The sequence below is a fragment of the Prenolepis imparis genome, unplaced genomic scaffold (assembly GCF_030444845.1).
Source record: "Prenolepis imparis isolate NDT839.2.m4 unplaced genomic scaffold, iyPreImpa1.0 SCAF_14, whole genome shotgun sequence".
NCBI classification, from domain to species: domain Eukaryota; kingdom Metazoa; phylum Arthropoda; class Insecta; order Hymenoptera; family Formicidae; genus Prenolepis; species Prenolepis imparis.
In genome coordinates this window covers 2,525,108-2,537,243 of record NW_028141172.1, presented here as the reverse complement: position 1 = coordinate 2,537,243, position 12,136 = coordinate 2,525,108, and the positions used below count along the sequence as shown (strand labels likewise).

General features: G+C 29.3%; 3 protein-coding genes across 5 annotated transcripts; 1 reads left to right on the top strand and 2 right to left on the bottom strand.

Moving 5' to 3' along the window:
* The first annotated feature begins 1,286 nt into the window (after positions 1–1,286).
* Txl (Thioredoxin-like) lies at positions 1,287–5,018 on the top strand. The gene is made up of 4 exons (XM_083053672.1): positions 1,287–1,622; positions 2,100–2,379; positions 4,068–4,351; positions 4,672–5,018. The coding sequence occupies exons 1-4, from the start codon at positions 1,525–1,527 to the stop codon at positions 4,883–4,885; spliced, it is 876 nt and encodes a 291-aa protein (XP_082909798.1). The 5' UTR covers positions 1,287–1,524; the 3' UTR covers positions 4,886–5,018.
* Med16 (mediator complex subunit 16) lies at positions 4,550–11,987 on the bottom strand. 3 transcript variants are annotated; one of them, XR_014426773.1, is made up of 16 exons: positions 11,867–11,987; positions 11,455–11,601; positions 11,115–11,313; positions 10,701–10,947; positions 10,467–10,622; positions 10,215–10,384; positions 9,673–10,009; positions 9,333–9,540; positions 8,903–9,095; positions 8,527–8,673; positions 8,196–8,412; positions 6,034–6,143; positions 5,764–5,909; positions 5,525–5,677; positions 5,083–5,326; positions 4,550–4,894 (listed from the first exon to the last, which is right to left on the bottom strand). XR_014426773.1 is itself a non-coding variant. In XM_083053667.1 (15 exons), the coding sequence occupies exons 1-14, from the start codon at positions 11,926–11,928 to the stop codon at positions 5,557–5,559; spliced, it is 2,460 nt and encodes an 819-aa protein (XP_082909793.1). In that variant the 5' UTR covers positions 11,929–11,987; the 3' UTR covers positions 4,550–4,894; positions 5,525–5,556. The 3 variants fall into 3 exon arrangements, 1 of the variants encoding a protein (XP_082909793.1); XR_014426774.1 differs by having other exon boundaries at positions 11,784–11,894; XM_083053667.1 differs by lacking the exon at positions 5,083–5,326.
* Positions 6,432–8,136, bottom strand: LOC145944959 (uncharacterized). The gene has a single exon (XM_083053671.1). It carries the CDS (start codon positions 7,557–7,559, stop codon positions 6,552–6,554), a length of 1,008 nt encoding a protein of 335 aa, XP_082909797.1. The 5' UTR covers positions 7,560–8,136; the 3' UTR covers positions 6,432–6,551.
* Positions 11,988–12,136: the final 149 nt, after the last annotated feature.

Below are 12,136 nucleotides of genomic sequence, written 5' to 3'. Positions count from 1 at the left end.
ATAATTTTCAATCTTATATATATACATATACAATAATGTATATAGAGGTTTCAGCAATAGGCGATTTTAATACGTGATAATACAAATAAGGATCATCAAAATAGCAACTAAATGTTTATACGTTGTTATACACAGTGTTTTCAAATTTATATGAATGAAAGTAAAATGTATTTATTATTGTTGAAAAATGTTAAGAAAACAATTTTAACCATTAAATTTCAAGATGCTATATATTCCTTTATAAAAATTTGATCAGCAAAAAATATAAAAAGATAGTACTTCTTCATATATATATATATGTATATAATTATTTATTTTCTTGATGCATTACCATAAATAAATTGTATATAGCAATCTTACATGTTATAGTTTAATCAAGAAACACGATTTAAATATACTTCTTTGTAACATAATAGAATAGTGCGTAGTTGTAGCTTTAATCTTGTATCATCGTATCAACTTAATCTACTTAAATATTCAAAATTCTTATTGTATCCAATAAACCATTGACGCATTAATTAAGTCCACGTGTAATATGTTAATTTGAATTGAATGAATAATCTATTTCACATTGTTTTGAAAAATTAAAGTCAAGGTTTTTAAGCTCAGTAGTTAATAACATACGGTACACATTAAAATTAATATTAAAATTTTATTATAAATTTAAATGAAAAAAATGTCGATACTTAATTTATTATTCTGTAGTAAAATGTTCGATTAAAATATTTAGATGAATAAAAAATAACTTTTTTACGCTAGATACGATTTCAACTTTCAAATTTCTCTATCGCACCACTGTTTTATTAAGGGGATGCTGACCCTTATCGACAGAGCAATATTTTTCTGTACCGTTTTCTTTTTATTGGTTGAATAGAATAATAAATGCTTTTCCACGATTAAAGTACATATAGAAACAAAGTCGGAACCTTTCAAATTTATGTAAAAAACCAAAAAAAGTTGTTTAAAATAAAACTAAAAATATTTTTTTTGTTTTATACATAAAATCGAGAGGTTCCAACTTTGTTTCTATATGTACTTTAATCGTGGAAAAATATTTATTATTCTATTCAACCAATAAAGAGAAAAGGGTGCAGAAAAATATCGTTCTGTCGGTAAGACAGGACAAGGTCAGCATTCTCTTAAGAAATTTTCGAGTGAATCTGTTTTAACGCATATGATAAATTATTATCTAATATCGATAATGAGGATTCCTATGTTATAGAATTTTCCTAATATCGATAATCATCCAATAATTTAAATATTACGCATTTACTTTATTTTATACTTGATCTAAAAATGTATTGTAATTTATTCTACTTTATTTTCAAAAGATTGATTAGTATTTTCGTAATTATATAGTAATGTTATATTTGCCTCTTCGTCTCGTACAAGGCCATTGCTCCTGCGAACTAGCAATGACCAGGAAACTGCCAGTCATTTCTTAATCGTATTTCGGTTAGGTATTGCGGAGAGATTGGTAGTGTCGCGAGCGTTTAATGTAATTAAGCAATTAATCAAAACGAAATGGGAGCAGTACGAATAATCAACGACGACCGTCATTTCCAGAGCGAATTAGCCAGTGCCGGACAAAAGCTCGTCGTTGTAGATTTCACTGCAAGTTGGTAAGCACCTTTTAGGTTATATCCCTTCTTACTCTTCGTCGTCTTTTAATTTTATTGAATTCCACATTTATTTGAGAATACAGATTAACACGAGCGCGTTGATTTATACTTTAGAATTATTTTCTGACCTCAACTCGATGAAAGACCAGCCATTAGAAGTAGAATGTGAACTGTCAAAAAAAGTAAGAATGTTATTAAATAATCTCCCACGATTATAAGAGTCATATCCCTTTACATTTTCTCAATTTAAAATGAAGTAAAATGTACATTTATGTCCAAGAAAAAAAAAAAAAACTTAATATTTTACTCATTACACAAGCAAGATAATTTCACCTCTCACAGTAAATTTCAAGTGTACTTTGCATATTGATTATTATATTGTATGCATATTATAAGTTGTTACATCTTTTGTGAGAACCTTAATTCGATATTACAATGATCATAATATAATATCTCGCTTACTCTATGATTGCGCAGGTGTGGACCCTGTCAAAGAATTGCTCCAATATTTGAGCAATTGTCGCTGAAGTATCCCAAAGCAGTGTTCCTGAAAGTGGACGTGGACAAATGTGCAGACACTGCCTCGGTACAAGATGTGCGTGCAATGCCCACTTTCATCTTTTATCGCAGGCGTGCAAAGCTAGGCCAATGCCAGGGCGCAGATCCGGTGGGACTCGAATCAAAGATCCAGCAGTTTTACGGTAGCGGCGACACCGAGGACACGGACGACACGGCCGCGGATTCTCTGTCTGGTCATGTACGAAACACTGACAATGCCTATTATCACATCTTCGTAATGATCTTCCTCGCTGTGATTCTGTACTATTGGAATAAGTATCAATGAAAAGTTTGCTATTATGATAAAATCTGTCGAGCACAGATATCTTCTATAGGTTTTTCAAATTTTTGGGAACAAGTATTAGATTATATTCAGAACTTGCAGTGATGTAGGTAAAATATTCATAAAAAATACAGTAAAGTTTACTAGCAAAAAGCACTGTAAATTGACAGTAGAACAAAAAAGCATTCAATTGCTTAATCTCCATTAAAATTTTAATTTATATACATAGAATCCGTTATATTATATTTTTCTTTCAATAAATTATGCAAACAAAGTTTTAATATATATTTGTATATTTAAAAAAAAAGGCTTTATAAGCTTCGCCGGAATTTTTTAATTTTCACATTTAATTTTAATAAATCTTTTTATATATATTTTATTATATATTATATATAGCTCTATTTTTTTATCAATTTATAAAAAAAAAACAAATATTTCTCAACATATATTATCAAAATTTAAGAATTCTAAGAAACATTTTCTTCTAAGAATTTTGTGGCAATATTAAAAAAATTTAATTTAGATTTTTTAAATGTAGAACTATAACTTTAAAAAAGTACGATTGAACTCTTATTATACAAGTTGCAAATATCAAAGTAACGTTTACATGATATCTGTTTTGATATTATATTCTAATATTTCTATATGTGTATAAACTTGATGATATCTTCAAAAAGTTAATTAAAAATAATTTTTATAGAATCAATTTACAGTTGTTCTTGAAATATCTTTTATAATCTCATGTTAATCATATTAATCTTTTACATAACAATTGAAATATTTGCTGCTTATAATATAAATATATCAAATATTATTAATGTATATGATTTTATACTGAAAATAATACAACTTTGATACTTGCTTGCTTATTGATCATTTAATAACCTTCATCTGATATTCCAGGTAGTAGCACAAATATATCTCTCAATTTTTAATTAAAATTAATAAAAAATTAAGTGAGTGTAGATATTAATTAGTTATTATTTATTAAAAATTTGTTAATACTAATTGTTATAAGAGAAAGAGAGATGGTAAGAGAAGGAGAAAACACATTAGAGATTAAAAATATAGATAACTTTTAAAAAATTAATTAAATAAAAAAATATGATTTTATGTGAAATTAGATATAAAAAAACTAAATGTTTAAAAATATTTTAGTTATTCATTGAAAGAGAGAAATATAGTTCTTCAATATGTATGCCATATATGATTGTTGAAATACTATGATTGTTACTAAAATTATATATATAGATACATCTATAAAGGTCTATAAAGTTAAATGAAAGTTTTAAGTAAATTCTTCTCAAAATAATTTTTGCTGTTTCTCTTTCTTATCTCTTTGTTCTTTCTCCTTTTTCATCTCAATTTTATTCTATTGTGAAAAATAATTGTAGATATTATAATAACTGTATAATATCTATAGGTATTATTAAATAATTGTAGACTAAATTATTTTGACACATGTTAGCATTAGAATCTGGACTTATCAAAATTATATCAATCTTGTTAATTTGATTGAAATTGATCCTATTTTTTCCTTTTTGTTTAAAGTTATTTTCACTAATATTATAATTTACTGAAGCTAGATTTTGGTGGTCTTTCAGATGGACTTGACCAGTTTTATAATGAAACAGCAGTGCGAATGCTTAAACGAGTCGGATCATCATACTTTCCCTCAGTGTTTGAATTCGGATAATGGGTATCTTCAGAGCGACGAGGATGAGCAATTGATAATGTCCATCACATTTTCGCAGCCCGTTAAAGTTCATTCCCTCAAGATTAAAGGGCCCGCAGAGAATGGGCCAAAAAATATCAAGTTATTTATCAATCAGCCTAGGACGATCGACTTCGAAATGGCGAATTCCAATACGAGCGTCCAAGATCTAATGTAAGTTTTGTATTAAGGTTGATGATTTAAATCGGATAATTAGTTATCTGAGTACTCATTCACACACTATTAATGTAATATATAAATTAACTTTATATTTGAATACTTATCTATTATCTAAATTCATTACTCGAGTATCCGTTTTTATTTTGAATTTACACAGATAGATATATTCGAAATAATTTGATCTGTACTAGATTATAAAGATATTCCTGTATTTTTAATTTTGTGACTTTTGATACAATGCTAAATAGAATTTTATTTGCAATATTTTTCTCTAAAGAAGAAATAAAATATCAATACATAACTTTTTAACACAGATTGTCGACTAAGGACCTCGAAGAGGGAAATCCCGTTCCACTGCGCTACGTCAAGTTCCAGAATGTGCAGAACTTTCAAATATTTGTGGCAGATAATCAGAATGGTTCAGAGACGACAAGAATCGACCACTTAGTCATAATTGGCTCGCCAATTTCGACCACGAATATGGGAGAATTCAAAAGAGTATCCGGCAAGAAAGGAGAGAGTCATTGAACAATTTACCTGTAACAATATCAGGATATTATAAGAAATTCTTATTTACATACTAACATTCCTCCATTATTTCTTTGTAAAATCATCAGATGTAACAACACTTGAATAAAATAATCTAATTTGAATAATGTAATTTTATATTTATATTTATTATTAATTTACGAATAAATATTTACAGCTCGCGCATATATACTTACATACAAATAATGTGAGTCCTCTGATTTAAAGTTAATTTAACTTTTAAATATTGATCTGCAATTATTTATTTACGTTCGCTCTCTTTCTTTCTCTTTAATGTTATTCTCCATGATACTTAGTAAAACAATTTATGCAATTTTTGTTTGATTAATTAATTTTATATTGTCTTCGCATTTTGACTCTTATTAAAAAAAAGAAATTACATATTTTTCTCGTTGATGGCATTATAAGATAGAATAACTCCTGCAAGAGATTAAGAAGAATTTCAAATACCATCACAAAAGTTAAATCAGACAAAAGAACGATCTCAGACAAAGAATGATCTCTTGGCAAACTGATAACTTTTAATTTAAAAATTGTAAAATTCTTTTCTTTTATTTTACTTCTTAATTTACTACTTAAATTTCTCTCTCAATCTTATACATATTAAAATAATTATACATCTCTAGGATAATGATTCTTAACGATGTTCATCAGCAGGCTTTATGAATTCGCCAGATGCCACCGCATCGACAGGCTCGTGTCCATCTTTGGTCCCAGGCCCTAATCGCAGCTGTCCTTGTCATATTCTGTACTTGTGCTTTACCACCGCATCTGAAAAAAAATGTACATAAAGTTACTAATACTATAATACAGGACTATACAACTTTTTTATTATTATTGTAATCAATAAATAATACCTCGTGCATTGCTTCACTAAAAGTGGTTGTTTTCCTAAATATAAGTGTCGTATCGTGTCTACGATCTGTCCACTGTGCATGCAACCTTCAACGGGATTCATTTCAGGCGTAAAAACTAGCTGCTCAGGTTCCACTCCATACTCTAACTGCACCCGTTAATTATAATATAATAATAACATAGAAGTTGGAGCATTTCTCACAAGATAAATAATTCTAACACTTTTTTTATTTTGAAAATAATTAGAAGTTTTGAAATTCTTTTTTTTTTACCTGTAATGGAAGATTCTGAGTAAATAAAATTGGTGAGACTATAGCGGTTATACTATTTCCTTGATGCAATTGTGGAATCATGATTTGATTTGGTAGCAAACAGCATTCATCTGAAAAAAATTACTTTGTTATTAAAATTTTCAGACAAAATATTATATTTCAAATTAGTCAAAGTATATGTACCTTTCACATGCAATAATGTATATTTATATATAAATAATATTAATTATAACTTTTATAAAGAGGAAAAGGAAGAAAGTAGATATAAAAAAAATTTTTTTAAACACTTATTGTGTAATAATACTGTATATTTATAATTATTATTGTATATTTATAATTATTATTAATTTATAATTTATAATTATTATAATTCATATTCTTTATTTATAACAACACTTTTTCTCTCAATCTCCACTTCTTTCGATTTAAATCATATCTCTCTTTAACTATATTAATTATTATTATAGTTAATAATTGTTTTTAGTAATTTAATTATCTTAGTAATTGTTTTTAGCAATTTAATTATCTTGCGGAATAAAAGTTTTTAATAAATTTTCTTCATTGGATTGTAATATTAACACTGGTTTTTCCAGTTGTTCATCCACACATGAATCAATCTGAAGAAAAACTTCCGTTTTCTCACTGACTGGACTCTCCACATCTGCTATAAAGTAACTTGATTCGTGCTTTGATTTATTTAACCCATCCTTTTCATTCTTTGCATCCTTTATATCTTTTATATGCTTTACATCTTTTGTATTCTTTTCCTCCTTTATATTTTCCACATTCTTCGTCTCATCCTCAATCGTTTCACTTGAGAAGAAATGCAGCAATTTCACGTTCTCGGCTTTCTCCGCTTCGCGAATCAAATCGATGAAAAAGAGCTCTCTTGGTGACATCGGTGTCTTCGGAGATTTTGTCTCGTCCGAATTTTCTTCAACATAGTTACTGGCAATGTCTAAATGAGCTATCTCGTCCTTTTCAACATGCACGATTCCGATATCTTCGATATTTTCGCCAGATATCTGTTTGTGTATCATCAAAGGTGGCAGGTCTTTCTTGAAAAAATTTTCTCGATTATTTTTCTTAGGCTCTGGCTCATTCAACTTCTCTAATTTGAAAGATTTTGTATCTTTGGATGATATTTGGTAGATGTTTAGAGATTTTTCTACATTATCCGAGCTATATTTCGAGATCACGTTAATTTTAGGATTTTGTTTAGCCAATAAACTCTTCCAAAAAATTATTAATCCACACATGATCATGATCCAGATTAGAAATGCGACTGTCCAGAAGAGAAGGGGCCAATATGAAGGCCAGGGTCTAGATGTGTAACATATGGCCCAGATTAGAGGACACAAGACGAACCAATAGATCAGAAACACACTCAAAATTGACCAAGGAAACGACAGGTGCTCGCATCTCTTCAGCTTGGACTGCTTGTAAATCTCGTACTTCTCTTTGCACACTTTGTTTTCCTTCAAGGCGAGAGAGTCTTTATGCTTTATTGCCAGTTTAGTAGTCATTGTTCATAGATTCTTCACTTTTATAGTGTAGTGTTATTGTGTATATATAATCGTATTATTATATAACTATTATGTTATATACGATGTGAACTGGTTAAGTACTGTGAGAGACTGAGTCTATCCACTTAAAATTATTCTTATGAATCAGGATGTGGTTGTTTTATCAAATTTCCTGACCACAAGTTATAGTAATCAAACAGCAAATGTATACAGTGGAAGAAATGGGCAAATGTATTCAATTTGTTTCAAATTTGTTTCTGGCAAGAATATTTGGAATGTAAGAGGCCAAATTAATTTAATTTTTTAATTACGAAAGTTTTAAAAATATATAAGCGAAAAAACATAAATATATATCAAATTATTTAACCTAAGATAAAATCTATCTAATTAAAGAATAGAATATTTTTATCTTGATTTTTATTAATTTAATTATTTTATTAGCAATAATTACTTTAAGTTATGTCAAAATATCAATCATATTTTTCTTTGAAATTAAAATCAATCAATCAATTTGTGTCCAATTGAGTGATTAAGAGCGCCTCGTATTACAGTAGACAAATATCTTGCTGCTCAGAAATATGTAGATATTAAAAAATTCCAAGATATTAAGAAATTTCAAAAAATGAGCAAACATACCAATTAAACCATCGTCCACTTGTTGTTGCTGTTGCGTATCTCCACTAGGTTGCACTAATTTTGATAACAAGCAAAATAGCAAAGCCAGAACATCTAAATTATCTGTACTACGAAGAAATACTGGAAGACATGATGGGCGAAGCAATCCCCAAATACGTATAATGACTAGCAGTTCCCGAACAGTATTCAAAGCCTTGTGGTCTTTAAGAAGTTCATACTGTAAAGCAAAGAAAAAACAATACGTGATCTGCGAAAATATATTTAAGTTCTTGATATAACACATAAAGAGATAATATAAAGATAATATAGATTTTTTACAGAAAGTACTTACACCACCAGTTTTTACTTGCATCCTTTGTTCAGGCAATCTGGCCAGCAAATTCAAAGCTAAGTCAGCAACCCATTGAATAAGTTGCTGCAATGATTGCAATGTGCTTGGCTCTACTGTAAATTCTTTAGGATCGAGATGCAGTAATACCTAATATAAAACATATTAAATTCATTTTATTATTTAATTTTATTATAATTTATTTTATTAATTATTAAAATTCCGTTTTTATTTTAGTTGATCATATCATTAATACATTATTATTTATTATTGATTTATTTATTGTCAAATCTCTATATTTCCGGATTTATTTTTTATTCTGGATCAAGCAAAAATGATATAACCGAGACTTTTAAGTATGTTTAAAATGTGATATTACCTTATCAACATTGTCAGTATTATCAGTAATAACATCTGTTATCACCGCAGTTAAACTTTCTGCTGGACCTTTGTCATGGGATATTAAATCTGATGGCCTTAATAGAGATTTGAAGGCAGTAGCTACTGAATGTATCATCAGTAACGATGACAAGTCCGCTGCCTTATTCTGTCCTGACACTGTTCCAAGCATTCTGAAAATATTAATTGCAAGTATATTTAATAATTTATAGTTTTAAATAAAAACTTTTATACTTCTTTCATACTTCGGAAATTAGAGATTATTAAAGATTATTAAAGAAATGATTAAAGATAACTCTAGTTTTATGTAATAGGCTCAAAACTTTCAAACTCAATTTAGAATATAATTTTTTTCTAATTTTATAAATCCCTTCTTGTTACAATTATATTTCTAAATTTTTCAATTTTACCTGTACAACGACGTCTTAATACATAAAAATTGAATATAGTGATACTGCTGAATAGATTGCGATTGCCTGTTGAAAGAGACGTCCAATCTCTCGCACAGCGCTTCGATCATAGACGATCTCAGGCATAAAAGTATATCTAACCAATCCAGTCCTGTTACAAGACAGTATTCCAACAATGTACAGGCATAGCTCATCGACATCGACGTACCTATAAATGCCATAAATTGTATAAATCATTTTGTATATATGGTCTGACCACAATCCTTTCAAAATTTCGCGTAAATTAAAAAAAACCAGAATATCAGATAAATTAACATAAATAAGTAAAACTATATCATACCTATAGTACCATCTGGCAACAATTTGTAAAGATACAGATTGCCATGAGTATCACATGCAAGAAGCACGCATCCCAACCATGAGAGATCCATATGAGCGATAGACACTGAGCTCTTGAAATACTTGTTACTAGGTTCATCTTGACGCCAACCTGTATTTAAGGACGAGAACGCTACTTCCTTAAGACAATCCAAACGATTTAGACAATGCACCGATGAATCCGCCAATGCTATTATCACATAACTAGGAGGTGGCAATGTTGTCACTATGGATAGTTTCGTAGTCGCTATCGCCGTAACCGGCGATTGGCAGCGATACTGCGATTGATATTGCCAAACCTATAGAAACAATATATATTTATGATTATTAAAATAAATTTATAATAAAACTTTTCCTCTTGCATTGCTTATTTGTATCATTATTTCATATTTTTTTCGTACAAAGTCATATATAAAGCAAAAAGAGCATTGCAAGAGACAAAATGATAAAGAATAGGAAAATGTAGATAATTAATATAAAAGTTTGTAATAATTGAATACTTGCAACTGTCTTGAAAGGTTCCAGACTTTTTGGCTGGAACAATTTGTGAACCGGTTGTGATTTTTCTCGCAACTCCCACACTTCTACAAATCCACCGTTCTCGCTATTTGCTGCAATGACCAAAGAATCTGCGTCTTCTCTGACCACAAATTTTAAATGTGTCACAATTGTATCTGTAAAAAGATAAAAAGTTATACTAGTCATAAAATTATTTAAAAAGTGTGCCCTAAATTTAATTTGAATAATTTTGCTTACACGAATTATCTTTAGGTGCTCCATCCTGCAAAAAAAAGCTCGGTAAAGCTTGCGAAGTAATGGTGCATTTATCATCATTTTTGCGCACTAACACTCTGTAGCATCTTATCGGCAAACAAATGCTTCCACTGCTAACTGCAACAAGGAAGTGGCCGTCTGAAATTTACAAAGCAAATTTTTGCAACATATTCGTGCTGTATTTATAAATCACTCTACACACATGATAAAAAGTACTTTTTCCATAACACAAGTCGACTGCAGTTATCCTATGTCTTGTATTGCCAAGACTCTCTGTTGAATAACAAATCGGATTTTGAAGGTCCTTTGTAATCATGATCGCGCCAACCATACCCGTTGTTGATACCACCAATACACCTTCAGCGGCCCTGCCGCCAAATTGCCTCACTGAAGGTGCAAACAGTAAATGATTAAATTTCTCGCTGTAATGGATACTGTCCTTCTTCTCTGTTACTAATCCTGTCTAAAAAATTAGTAAAGGAACATCATGATCTATACATTTGTTGAACATCTTTCTATATAAAAAAATAATAAAGATTAATAATAAAAAGAAACAATTATTGTTGTAGTAATATGAAAATTTTTGAAAACTTCCAATTGTTCAATATATTAATTTGATCATTTAAATACCTTTTTGCCATTATGGAACCAAGCGGCACCTAATATATGTTCACCAGGGAAATATGTAGAGCCTACTAATACCCAATCATTTAAGATATGATCCTTGAACACCCACAATTGTATATTTCCAGCTGTATCTGCCATTACCAATTTGTCACCAGGTAAATCCCATTCCAGGGCAGTAATGTTGTGTTTATTTGACAAGATTCTAAAAATATAAAAGGCTTTATAGTTTGATCTCAATTTTTTTGTCCGCCTTTTAAATAATAAACAAATTTCATGAAAATACTGAATCAATTCTTTCAGATAGAGAAAATATTCGAGAATTTAATTGTTTAATTATGCTTACTTATGAGCATGCCAGGGCATATTCAAGTCTGCTACATAAACGTGACATCCTCTTGTTTTGCCACTATTATCATCTAATTCCGTCATAGTAGTAAACGCCACTATATTTCGACTGGATAAGGAACATAAAGACTGTCCATTGTACAAACTGGAAAAAGTGATATCGTTAGTCAATGTCAAACTTAAAAAGCTAACAAATATTTTTATAATTCTGCAAAAATGCATAAAATAATAAGCACAAATATATCTAAGCATCTCATACTTAATAAAATATTGGGAAAATTATTGACACTTATGTAAATTTTAATTGTGCGAATACACAGTGCGTACATTTTATTCTTTATATCTCAAAATTACGTTAAATGTGTGAGATTACAAAAAATATATTAAAGATATATATTTAAGAATCGCACCATTCTTGATTGGAAAAAAGTTTGGAGGAGCTTCTCCTATTAACAGTATACAATAAATCCATCTTGTAATTTAATCTTTGTAATTTAATTGATATACCATGATACTCTCTTGTTGACCCTGTTGACCACAAAAAATGACGTAAATAGACGAGATGTGATATTCCCAAAAGATTTCTTTATTTTGATTGGTCAATTATCGGAATCTAATTATAGGGATTTTTATGACACATGCGCGATACAACATCTCGCACACATTTCTCTTCCGAGTTT